The sequence below is a fragment of the Miniopterus schreibersii genome, assembly GCF_964146895.1.
Source record: "Miniopterus schreibersii genome assembly, chromosome: 14".
Classification (NCBI taxonomy): Eukaryota; Metazoa; Chordata; class Mammalia; order Chiroptera; family Miniopteridae; genus Miniopterus; species Miniopterus schreibersii.
In genome coordinates, this window is record NC_138114.1 from 16922590 (window position 1) to 16935889 (window position 13300).

Genomic DNA, 13300 nt, shown 5'->3' on the forward strand with positions numbered 1-13300 from the left:
ACACCCAAGTCAGCAGAGATCAACAAACTCAAACAGTTTCAGTGGTGGGCTTATTGTGCCTTTTGAGAATTTCACACACTTGCCCAACGCAAGTTGAGTTTTCATCACAATAGAGATCAGCAAGCAAAACACCAGTGCATTGAAACTTGTTCACCAGGTTAGTTCAATAAAAATTTAAAAACAGCTTTTAAATATGTGGTATAAAAATTAAAAGGCACTAAAGGATATAGAGTGAAAACTAAGTCTCTGTTCTACCAGTCCTTCAGATCCAGTTTCATTAGTTCCTGAATTCTGAACAGTTTGCCATTCTTTTTGGAAAAGGTGGTCTTTGTGCCCAGCATTTCTTCTACACCTTTAATGCATGTAATGGCAAACTGTTATTGTCCTAGGAGATTTGGCTTTCTTTCTTTTGACTTCTGTATTATTTATTCATTCATTCTTTCTTTTAAACAAATGCTTATTGGGCTTATGTTCTAGGTACAGTGCCAGGTGCTGGGGATACAGTGGCTAGTAAGCTAGATGTAGTCCCTGCTCTCATGGGCTTTATAGTCTACTGGAGGAGACAGAAAAATAAACAATTCTAAGATAATATGATAGGATTTAATGCTATTGAAGTATAATAGAAGGAAATCAAAACTAGGCTTGAGGGATCAGAGGAGGCTTCCTAGAAGAAGGACATATATATATGTAATAGGTAAAGAGCCCTGAAGCATACGTTAACGGAATTAAAAGAAGCCACGTTTGTATGGTCAGGTTAGAGTCTGGCAAGGGAAGGATGGAGAGAGTATGAACAAGGGTTGTGTCGTGAACCACAGTAAGGAGTCTGGGAGGGCAGAGGGAAGTGAACACACTGCAGGGCCATTCAGCAAGCAAAGATCAGGGGGGCTTGGTGCCTGCCGCCTGCATGTGGGGAAAGGAGAAGCAAAGATCCAATCCTGGAATTATGAGTTGACTGATGATATATTTGAGGGAAGAAATGTATACAACTTTGGATGTACACGGTGGGGTAAAAGTAGGTTTAAAGCCTAGCTGGTGTGGCTCAGTTGGCTGAGTGTCCTCTGTGTGCCAGGAGGTCGTCAGTTTGATTCCTGGTTGGTGCACATGCCCAGGTTGTGGGCTTGATGCCCAGTAGGGGGCGTGCAGGAGGCAGCTCATGGATGTTTCTCTCTCTCCCTCTCCTTCCTCTCTCTGAAATCAATAAAAGCATATTTTTTAAAAAGTAGGTTTACCATTCATACAAAAAATAATACAGTAATTAATAAATAATAATACAAGAATAAGCTGTTTTGTGTACTCATAACTGTAAACCTACTTTTGCCCCCTCCTGTATTAAGCTTGAGTGGAGATATCTTAGGCTTTTGGATGTGAGACATACAGGCTTGAAATTGAAGTTTGGGAATCACAGCCACTGAAAAGAGGAAAAGAGTAATTGCAAAAGAGAGGAGCCAGGACACAGCTGTGAACAGCATCAGACGGAAGGTGGTTCTTCTGAGGAACTCTAAAAGGAGACTTAGTAAAAAAGACCAGAGACAGAAGGGAAAACAGGGAAGTGTGGTGTCACTTTCTTCTGCCCAGAAGAAAGGAATACTTGGCTGTGTCACATGCTGAAAGGACCTGGTCCTCAGGCTGTATGGTAAATGCCTTTTGTGGGCCATGAGTATACTGATGAAACAACACAAATTCTGTCCTTGAATAGCTTGCAACCTTGTAAAGGAAATAAGATATACTGGCATATAGATTATTTTATTTACTACTTATTAAGTGCCTGTAATGTTCCAGGTGCTGTTCAAGGTGCTGGGGACACTGGAGTGAAAAGAAATGTATTCTACTAGGAGAAAAGACAATAAACAAGTTAATCCTAGACAATGTGTGAGGAAGAAGAATAAAACAGCAAGAGGATGAGGAGTCACGAGGTAACGATCACTCTCAGGGCTACGTGACAGAGTAGGGAGGGAGTCAGTGCCAAGAGGTAACACTTGAGCACAGGCCTGAGATGTGAAGGTGCGAGCCATGGGGAGAACATGCCAGGTAACAGGAGCAGTAAGTGTAAAGGGCCGGAGGCGAACTGAGCTTGGTGTGTTTGAGGAACATGAAGGTTAGCGTGTAAAAGGTGCAGGAATGGTAGGAGATGAGTGAGAAGGACTGGCATCGCCTTACCCATAGGAACTTGCAGGCCACAGTCCGGAGGTCATGGGCTGGAGTGGAGACAGGGAGATCAGATCGGAGGTTGTTGAAATATGAAATCTGAGTAGAAATGACAGTACTTGGCAAAAGCAACTAATGGAATTGTGGATGAAAAGTGCAAGATCAAGTTTCCCTGCACCCTTTTATGTCAACATTTGAGTCTGGGTGGCTTAAAAAAATGTGGTACCTGGAGGAGGAGTTTGGAAGAATGTTGGTTCAATTGTGGACATATTAGCGTTTCAAATGTTAAAGGGGAAGTTTCTGAGATTTTGGCACAAAAGGGAATGACTAATGGAGTATAGAACAGGACATAAGCATCAGTGGGTGCAAACTTGACAGGCACACAAGGATAAGTGGAATGTAGCAGCGACAGGAGAGAAAATCTAGTAGTAGAGTTCTTGACTGTACAGCTAAGGAGATATATTTTGGTTCCCAATATTTAGAGAGAGTATAGAATTTTTCTTTCTCAACCTCTCAGGCGTTCTGAATTTCTCTCTTATTTCTTCTCTATTTTTAAATTTCTATCTCTATGTCTCTAATTCCACTGTTAGCATTAAGGAGTTTGCTAAAAACTTACATGGTCGGGCTGGGAAAGTGAAGGCTCTGGGGAAGATAGGTTAAGAGGAGGACCTACGCTTTGGCATCTCCGGTTACAGTGATCAGGATGTTTCCTAGAGGGGCTGACAGGAGTGACTGAGTAAACTGAGTCCTTTCCAGAACAAGGTACGTTTGTACTCTAGTTCCCTCTGTCTCCCCTCCTAGCCTCTGTGTTTACCCAACCACATCCTGCTGTGTTAATTCTCATCTCTGTGCTTTTTGTCGTCTCATTATAAGGATTCATCAAACGCGAGGAAAAAGGCTTTGGAAACCGGGCACCGTTGTTCCAGCTCCTCTTCCCTCTCTATCATCCATGACCCTCCTGTGTTTCTCCTTGGTCCCCAACTCTACCCACCCCAACCACAGCTCCTGTCCCCAGAAGTCTTGATGCCCAGCATGGCAGGGGAGCCCCATAGACCCCCAGGTAACTCTCCCCAATCTAATATTGTATGCCAGAATATGGTACCTTTCCAGGAACCTAAAGGTTCAAGTTAGTACACCTATGGTGTGTGTGTGTGTGTGTGTGTGTGTGTGTGTGTGTGTGTGTGTGTGTGTGTCCCAAGGTGGGATTGTAAAGGGATATGAATTACTGCTTTAAGGTCAAGCATTGACCTAGATGAACTGGATTGAATCATTTCTTGGGTAACATGGTTCTTAGACTAAGGTTCTAAAACCAGAGTTCCTAGAATCTAACTACCTGTGAAAATGAACTGCTTAGTCACGATAGGATAAGCTTTTAAGTGACCAAGGGTAGTTAATACCCAGTCTTTAGGATCCCTCCAAAACAGAAAGTATCATCTCTGTTAGTTTTCTCTCCTTCTATCCCCTAAGTCTCAGTTGAGGGATGGTGTAGGAGGACAAGGAGTGAATAGGAGACTTGGGAAGACGCTGTCCCTGGAATACCCACTGCCACATACACAGATCCAGACAATGCCGGGGAAGGTGGGCAGCTTCCTCCACAGTGAGATTTGCTGCTTGTCTTCCTCATGGGCTGACTGCAGTTTAAGGTAGTGATTCTCAATGGGAAAGGGGAGGTGATACTAGCATCTAGTTGGTAGAGGCCAGGGATGTTGCTAAACATCCTGCAATGCACAGGGCAGTCTCCATGCACTCCTTTATCCCCCAAAGAATTATCGGCCCAAAATATCTGAAGTTCCAAGGTTGAGAAACCTCGGCTTATGGATATAAATGCCCCAGGGTAGGGGGTGGTTGTGGTTGTAGAACAGAAGGTAGAGTAATTGTTGATATTTGTGTCCAAATTTTAGGGAACTTTGGACAAGCAGGTCTTCTGGATAGAGGACTTTCCATTACTCTGTGTAGCAGCCAGCTAGCCAGCTTCCTTGGACAGTTGTTAGGGGTGTCTGATCATATAGTCAGCATTTGCTGTAGCCTGTTCTGCACTAATGCTGCAGTGAATACAGAGAAGGAAGGCAGCTCTCTCTTCTTGTATAGAAAAGGCATTTCACATTGTATGCATGGGAGGAGTGGTATGAGTAAAAGCAGAGACCTCAGAATGTGCAGGAATGTAAGCAGAGACAGCTTAACTGGAGTGAAAGTACCATGTTGAGAAAATGAGTGATGTTTTAGAGGGTTGGCTCTTAGGAGGAGAGAGAGAGAAAGTGTGTGTGTGTTGAAGGATTATAGTGGAATGAGGATGAAGTACGGCAGCATCCAGGAGACAATTTTATTTGCCCAGGTGGGAGGTAAGATACTTGATTTTGATGTATATTAAGATTTTTTTAAAATGAAATTAAAAGCTAAGCTAGGCTCCTTCTTTCCCTGGTGGGTATGGTCTTAGAGGAATGGAAAGTTGGGAGGAATAGCCAGGAATGGTCCTCTGGGAAGGAGAATGGTTTACTGAAGATGCTCAATCTTTGGGTTTCTTTTGTCTTCCCAGGAACTTCAAGGAGTGTCCAGCCGTTTCTGGCTATGTGTGACAGGGGTGAAACTTCCCAAGGGGTCAAGTACGCAGGAACGACTTTGAACTACCGGAGTCTCCCCCATCGTACCAGAACAGATGCCTCTTGGGGACCATGGTCAGAGGCCAACCAGCATATTGGGGCTAGGTTCCTAACTACTCCAGGGTACAAACCTCAGCTAACCCACTCTGCCACACTACCAGAAAGACACCAGGGCCTTCATGTTCCTCATGCTCAGTCCTGGGGGGATCTTTTCCATTCACCCTCCCATCCTCCCATTGTTCACCCTGTGTCCCCACCATTAAGCAGTCTTCATGTACCCCTAAGGTCCGCTTGGAATTTGGGTCCTGTTCCAGGGTCTCGATCCCCTGGTCCTCGGAGAGTAGATATGCCCCCAGATGATGACTGGAGGCAAAGCAGTTATGCCCCACAATCTGGGCACAGGAGGACAGGAAGACAGGAGTTTCTGTTTGTTTTAGCAGATGCCCCTGGAAGAGAGCAGATCAGGGCTAGAGCCCTGCAGCACAGCAGGTGGTAAGGGTCACCCCTTTCCCTTTCTAGAGCCACAGCTTTCTCTGTAAACTGTACTGTGGCAGAGTTTGTACCCAACATCCCTGCCAGGGTTGTGCAAGTCTCATCTCATCATAGAGTTGGCAGTTTCTCCTAGGGGTGCCAGGAAACTTTAATGTGATGTGGCTCTTTGAGAAGGAATATTTGAAATTCCAATTTCCATCTACCTAGCAAAAGGAAGCAGCTGCTAGTTAGGGCTTTATTTGAGCCACTTTAAAGATGAATCCATGTTATTCTGGACACTGCCCATTCCTTAGGTCACCACTTTATTCCTGGATACTTTATGCCCCTACCTGTACCTGAGCCCTCATCCTGTTCCTCTACTATATTACCAAGTTCTATCCTTCGCTTTATCCACCTATGCCTACTACATGACTGTCTGTCTCCCCCATCCCCCATTCTTGGAGGGATGTAGCCCTGACCACAGGGCAGCCCATCTACCCAGGTATTATAGACTGTCAACATTCCCTGTGCCCCCAAACCTTAGGCCTAGAATGCAGAGCTGCCAACATAACATTTGCTCTCTGAACAGATGGAGTCAGGCGCACTAACACACTCTCCTGTCTCAGCAGCAGAGCCATTACTGCCACTTGCTCAGTCGCCGTTGTAAACCCTCAGAGTCAGCTGAACTATTTTAGGGCCAAACATACTGTTTTTGTAAAGTATTTTCATTAATAAATCTATAAGATAGTTCTATTTAATTCCTTGTCATTTAATTGTCTTTTTAAGCCCTTTTGTATGCTCTTGTTCTTTTGTATTGGGGTGGACTGGCCTGGATAAGCAAGAAATACCCATTCCCAGTGGCCTGGGCTCCCAAAGAGTGAGTCATGGCACAAACATACATATATATGTGAGAATGTTTGTGTGCGAACATATATGAATATAAATGTATACTTGTGTGTGTGTATGGCTTTTGACTGAGTGAAAGTGAGGACCCAAAGAGTTGAAGGACTGAAGGATAGTTGAAAGATATATATTCAAGGTAGGAGTTAATGTGCACTAAAATGGAGTGACTTTCCTTCTTATTGTTGCTGCTAGTATATTTCATACCCCTTTCCTGCCAAGAGGCACTAAATACATTACATACACGCTATCTCCTCCCCTTCTTAGGGAGATTTTCTAGAGATTCGAACTCCTAATTCACTCTTGATCTATATACTCTTGGTGCCCTCCCTCCGTAAGTTTGTGATGTGCCTCCTCTCCCTTCCTTGCTCTCTGCCCATGGTTGTTTCTCCCTTCCCTTCCCCTGTGGAATTATTGCACTTCCATGCCAAAAAGATCCATTTTCACCCCCGTCCCACTCCCAAATTCTCCTCCCTCTAAAAGATATTTTAGGGGCCCCCTTTGCAAAGAATACCTATTGGCCATTCCCCTTCTCTTTTACCCCAGGCCTCAGGATCATTGAGACTGACAAAAAGAAGAGGTAGAATGGTGCTCTTTGAGACCTTTGGATCACCATTATGAACAGATTCAGAGCACATGCAGTTCTGGGCAGGAGGATTGGCAGGAATTTCTCACTCCCACTTGCTTCCTATGCCATCAAGATACATACATCTTAGTAGATACGCTGCTCTCTATCCACGATTCATTACATCTGCTGGTGAGACACACTACTAATAATTACTGATTGATAGCCAATCAGTTCTTGTTCCACTATCCCCTTCCCCGTGAATGTCCAGCCCTATGAAGGTTTCATTAGTTCCTGGATTCTTTATGTGCACAGAAACACCCTATGAGGTATTTCTTATGAGGAACTAATTTCCAATTCCCTACTTACTCCTCTGCCTTCCAAATCTAATTTTTGAATGAATCAAGGAGGTGTGTCTTTTCAGGTGAATTCTGTAGACTCTTGGAATATCTTTGGTGTCATCCCTTCCTTTTCCCTTACCTATTTGACTTTTAACCCTTGGAGCCTGATCTTTACCTGCATTCTTAACTCTGTGCCATCAGTCTCAACAATTCCAGGCTCTAAGCACAAGGGCCGGACTCTCTCTCAAACTCCACTTTGAATGGTCACTTCTCTGTAGACCTCTATGCCTCTTCTATTTCTCTTGCCCCTCACCAACCAGAGTACCCAGATCTGACTACCAAATTGTTATACACTTGTTTTTCTACTAGTAAGAGATTCTGAGGTTTCATCACGTCATCCCATCTTACTGGGAGCACCATGAGAGCTTGTGTCGTGCTTCCTACCACTTATTCACGGCAGCAACTAGCTAGGCCCCTCACTCTTTGGTTTTTGCCTGCCCAGAATTTTAACTTGATCCCTTGGCCTCGTCCTCTTTCTCTAGCCTCAGTAATTTTGACCAAGTCCCTAGAGCCTGCCCCGCCCCCGCCCCCGCACGCGCGGTGCATGCCGGTCTTAGCCCCTCTGTAGGGAAAGAGGGTCCGCCATGTTCCCCGGCGGCGGCGCCGCTTGGCTCTGGTAGCCGCCGCCCCCGCCCCCAACCCCGCCCGGCCCAACGCCTAGCCGAGCCCCGGGCCCAGCATGGCCGCCCCGGAGCCGGCCCGGGCTGCACCGCCCCCGCCCCCGCCCCCGCCGCCCCCTCCCGGTGCTGACCGCGTCGTCAAAGGTGAGAGGTGGACGAAGCCCTGGGGGCCTGGCCTGAGGAGCTATGTGTGAGGGCGGGCGGAGACCGTCCCCTCCGGAGCGGGCCCGGAAGGGCGGGCGAGTGACTGGCTGCCTCCCTTGGGGAGTGGCCCCTGGGCGGGCCCCTGCTGGGCTGGGCTGAGTTGGTGGCGGCGGCTCCGCGGTCTCTTGCTTGCCTTCAGGCGGGGACGGGGGTTTCGCTGTCGAGGTCTCCTAGCCGGAAGGTTGAGGCTGCTGGCCGCAGTTGAGCCCCTTTCGTTTCCTACTCGGCCTGTCACAGCGGCCCAGAGGCCGCGATTAGCTTCCTGCTCTGCGACAGCTGCACGCCCGGCTTGCCGGGGCGGACCGAGGGGCTCGGAGACCTTCAGCCACGCGGGGCCGGGCGATGAGCAGTCAGAAATCACCTCGGCTTTGGCCCACGCCTGCTCCCAGTGACAGCCATGCGCCCCGTTCGCGCCCAGCTAGAGCCAGCCAGCCCCGGGGGTTCGCGCTTCGCCCTCAGGTGCCACCCTGCGCGGGGGAAGCCATATGGGATTGGACGAGGGTGAAGGGACGAGGCAGGATTTGGGGGCCCCGGCATTAATGCAGAGTAGATGGAGAAAAGGCAGCATAAAAGACGAAAACAAAACAAAACGCCTCGTGGGTAGGAGGAAGAATTTACTTAGAAAACTGTCAACACTGGTCAAAGGCCAAAAGGGGTTACCCCTTCCCTTCAAGCACACACCCATAATGCACTCCCCCTAGAAGGAGGAGTTATAAATATTTCTCACCTGGGGCAGAATTTATAGGTGTTTACCGACAACAGGTCAGCATATTAATTTAAAATTAAAGAAAAATTGAGGGCTAATTGAGAGTTACTTAAGATTTCCATGCTCTCTGGGAGAGCCCATCAACTTCAGCACCGCTGTGAAGGTGAAAAACAATTGGGAATGATTTTTCTTTACCATGTAGCTTGGTCAATAAAGTTTTTTATTGTATTATGTTTCTTTTTGAAAGATATATACTTCTTTGTGTTGTGTTTTTTTTTAAATTTAGCTTCTCAAATATACTGGCACAATGTTTAAACACTGTTAGGCCCAGTGACCAGATATGTTTCCATTAAAATATTTAAAAACACGAAAACCTTTTTCCTTTGTGTTATTTTAATTTTTGAATTTGAGCCTCCTTTAATAATACTAATTTGTACCCAGGCTTCTGCAGATAATTTTTAAGAGTTAGTAGTATATCCAGCTGGGCCAGGCATTGGAATGAGTTGAATAAAGAGTTTATGGAATCCTGGTCCTGTGAAATCTTTTTAGAGAGAGAGAGAGAAAGAGAAAGAAAAGGAACAGGAGACATAGGCTGCCTCTTCATTTTCTGACTGTGTTATATGTTCATTTCCCTGGGCACTTTTCAATCTACTGTTAGATGGGACAACTAGTCACATTCCTGGACAATGAGTTTATGCTATCCTTATGCTTGTGAATCTTCTTGTTTCATGTCATATATATGCTAATGTTTTCCCTGTACTGCTTTAATACAGTAAAAATAAGATTTCAAACATAAGGCATATTCCTTAGGGGGTGTGAATCCTAAACAGTCATATTTGAATATGGAATAAAAGTCATTTGGTTTAGGTAAATAGGAAAGTAGCTTGTTGGTATAGAAAATATAGTTTAATATAGAGTTCATAGATAGAAGATCTCATGTACTCAGTAGTATATTCTTCACCAAGACAACTTTCATTTCGTTATGGAATATGTTAGCCAGTTGGAATGCCTGTTACAGTATGTTTATAGAAATGGTTTGCAACAGACTAGTTTGCATATGGAGTCTCATCTCTGTCTTCCTTGGAAATTACTGGGAAAGTCACCTTTCATACAAAATCCACTTTTAGATTTTATCTTCAGGCTTTCTTCTTGCATTCCTCATTCAGTAATTATGTACCATAATGTTACATTTGATAACAGAGAAGATGCATGACCACAATGCTAATTCAATCAAGTTTAAAGCTTGTTAAAATCCACATTTTTTTAAAAGTCCAATATGTGTTAGTTTTGCAGCTGTACCATTTCATAGTAGTAATATTATGGAGACCATCGTTGGTATTGAATACAAGTAGTCTTTTACACCCTGAAGCTTTTTCTTTTCTCAGTTTTATGCTCTTAACACTTCTAGTCGGTCAGGAGGCCAGTGTTTTATGGTCGCATAGGTTTTAAAAGGGGGATATAGATCTTTCAGTATATACCAGATGCCTGAAATTCACTTCATGTGAAGTTTGAGGTATTGGAATACTGTAGGTGATTTCATGTATAAGTGTAATTAGTTCTTCACTGAAATTATTAGTGATAATTCCATATCACTAATTATGAGTGGTTAGGTCTTCTGGTTGGTTAAAGCAAATTTAGTTCTGAGGCCACTCCCGCTGATGGCTCTGGTAAAATTCTTCTCTTTTAAAGTTGATATAGCCCAAGTGCTTTAAGTGAGAATAGTATGCCCTCTTAACTATTTTTTGTTAAGCATTTTTCTATTATTTTAGCTAAGATAAGTTGGAAATAAGAAAATAGAAACAAACTAGGGAAAATAACTAACTATCTGCATAAGTGCCTTACTGCCACATCAACAAAGTTGGTATAGGTAATTAAAGCATAAACCTTGAATTTTATGTATATTGCTCTCCCTCCTTCCCCTAAAATTTGCTTGACCTGAATTGTCCAGATACTTTAAAAATGTACCCAGACTTGTAAAACTAGATTGTCCCTTGAGATTATTAAATCTGTTAGTCTCGATACAAAAATTCACCTTCATCACTTAAGAGTACACTGTCTATAGTGTGTATATGTTCACTTTTGCACACACAATGTAACTCTCTTGGATTCAATATATATTCTTTCTATTAACCTCATTTCTTAAATTATCAGATTTTCTGATTAAACCAAAACACTGAAGTGTGTGTGTGTTAAATTTTTAAAGCTGATATATTTCTGCTGGACAGCCTTTGGATTTATTTAGGTTCTTTTGCCAGCTGCCCTGCTTAGGTCATTTGGCTAAAGTGTTTTCCAGTATCTCAGCTTTATTAGGATTGCTTATTTTTCATTACAGATTTTTAGATGAACCACATAGGTCTTGGGGGTCACATAGCTTCTTCAGAGTTTCTTGCTAGTTCTATTTCACTGTATTTTAAACCAACTTGAATTTTAATTTTTGTTTACTGAACGTATTTTGTGGACTTAACCTATGCAAAAAGATAACTCTTAAAAATGATTTTTAATTTTCTTTCTCCTCCTATTAAACTCTTAAGCATACTAAAATAAATCTTCAGTACCATGTGTCCTAGAGAAGGCAAAGGAACAGAGAATTGTGTGTGTGTGTGTGTGTGTGTGTGTGTGTGTGTGTGTGAGAGAGAGAGAGAGAGAGAGAGAGAACACTGTGATAATAAGACATCTTAGAAGGAAAATGCCAAAGAGGAAATAGAGCTGCTCACTAGTGAAGCAAAAGCTTTGGGTTCCAGAGCTATTGAATGAATTGGCAAGAGTCATAAGGAAGAATCTTGATTTACTAAATGAGGTATGTTTTAGTGCCAATCATAAGACTATTTCATCATAAAAATGCTTATACACAGAGATGAAATAAGCTGAAGCTAATTGGGCATCCTTGTTTGATACGTAAAATTTATTTTGAAACCTAAAGTAATCAAATAGAAGATATTTATTGAATGCTTGCTGTATGCTAAAACTGTAGGGAAACAACAGAAGTGTAAAAAGATAAAATACAGTCTTGGTCCTTGGAGACATACATACTCATGAAAAGTTGTATCTGTCATAAGGATGGGTGTGTTTAATAATTTCGAGCTAAGGGGCAGAGCCAGCAAGTTTTGAGTTCAAAGGAGGTAGTGATGACTCTGGACTGGAATGGTCTAGTCTAGCAAAAGTTTGTATAGGAGGAAAGAGGCTTGAAGGATGGGTAGGTTTCAGATAGGCAGAAGACTGGGACCATTTATTTGTGCATCATTTATTAAGTACCTGCTTCGTACCAGGCATTATACTAGACATTGGGGAATTAAATATATTAAGATAAATTCTCTTGGTGTGCTGGCAATCTAGTGGAGAGACATTATTGTAATAAATAATATAATGAACTAGGTACAGAGTGCTGTTAGAACTGTAAAAAAGGAATTGACTATATTACCTGGACAGAAAGCATCACTGAGGCTTATGTGTTGAGGTGGGCCTTGAAGGATGAGTAGAATTTCTCTAGATAAAAGTTAGGGCTGGGTAGAGAAAATATTTTCTGGTAGAAAATAGCAGCAGAAGGGCTTGGAGTTTTTTAAAAAGTGTGAAATGTGTGACAGTGTGTGTGTAAAGTGCTTGGCAAGTAATGACAGGCGATGAAGTTGGAAAGGATCTTTTGTACACCAGTTCAGAAGCTGGAACTTAAGCTAATAAGCAGTATAACCTCTGGATGGTTAAGAACACAGGTTCTAGAGTTAGACTGGGTTTCAATCCTAGCTCTACCTTAATAACCTTTTCACTGTGGACAAGGTACTTAATATCACTGAGCCTCAGTTTTCTCATCTGTAAAATAGAGTTAATGAAGTATTTACGGGGGTTTTGAAGGATTAATGAAGACAGTCCATGTAAAGTGTGTACCACAGTGTCTGGCCTGGCACATGATAAGTATTCAACCAATGGTAGCCAGCACCATTATTATTATTGAAGGTTTTAAAGTAGAGGAATGACCCCAGTGTCTTGGTTTTGAAAGCTAATGTGGTATTGTGTAGAACAAAATGTTAGAAGAGGGGAGGCTTAAATCAGGGTGTCAGAAGATTAATGGTATAGTTCAAATACAGAATGACCAAGGCATGAATTAAGGAAAAGAGAGAAACCAGATATGTTATAAATTATGAGTAATATTAGAAGATAGATATATATTGAATCAGTTATTTGGTATTGGAATGAAAGAGGTGGAAGAGCAAAACTTTTTAAGGGAAACAATCAGACTGATTTTGCTGTAGGGATTGAGTAAATTGAACAATTATATTTAGAGGCAGAGATTAGAATGACATGGAAAAAACTGGGAATGGTCAAATTGAGAAGGACCTGGAAAATAAGTTTCAGGCCAAGGTTGTGGGTTCCATCCCCGGTCAGGGCACATACCAGAATCAACCAATGAGTGCATAAACAAGTGGGACAGCAAATCTATGTTTCTCTCTCTCTCTGAAAATCAGTCAATCAATAAAAAATTTTTTAAAAAGAAAAGTTTCAGACTTTTTTTTCCGCTTTATTCTTTGGTCCTTAAGAAACTACCCAAAGTTTTTGAGTATGTTAGTCTAGCTGTGCTCTGCACAATCAAGGGGGGGAAAAGTAGAGCTTAGATTCTTCTAGTACACAAAGTGGTAAGAACTCGAACTAGCTGACATTGATTGCAGTAATGGAGATGTAAGAAAATGAGCATTTGAAGA

The 13300-nt window shown here is 42.9% G+C and overlaps 2 protein-coding genes across 16 annotated transcripts in view; both read left to right on the forward strand.

Annotated features, from left to right (window-relative positions):
- The window catches only part of USP54 (ubiquitin specific peptidase 54), a 102301-nt gene extending 96321 nt beyond the window's left edge, over nt 1-5980 (forward strand). For all 5 annotated transcript variants that reach the window (XM_081158169.1, XM_081158171.1, XM_081158172.1 and 2 more), the window contains 2 exons: nt 3019-3205; nt 4679-5980. In XM_081158169.1, coding sequence (XP_081014295.1) covers nt 3019-3205; nt 4679-5238 — 747 coding nt within the window. In that variant the 3' untranslated portion in view covers nt 5239-5980. The remainder of the gene's footprint in view (nt 1-3018; nt 3206-4678) is intronic.
- A 1638-nt stretch (nt 5981-7618) lies between these two features.
- Nucleotides 7619-13300, forward strand: part of PPP3CB (protein phosphatase 3 catalytic subunit beta) — a 45453-nt gene continuing 39771 nt past the window's right edge. For 9 of the 11 annotated variants that reach the window (XM_081158180.1, XM_081158186.1, XM_081158184.1 and 6 more), the window contains exon 1: nt 7619-7843. In XM_081158180.1, coding sequence (XP_081014306.1) covers nt 7759-7843 — 85 coding nt within the window. In that variant the 5' untranslated portion in view covers nt 7619-7758. Of the gene's footprint in view, nt 7844-7990; nt 8363-13300 lie in introns of those variants that run through there. The other 2 variants (XM_081158182.1, XM_081158181.1) reach the window with 2 other exon arrangements.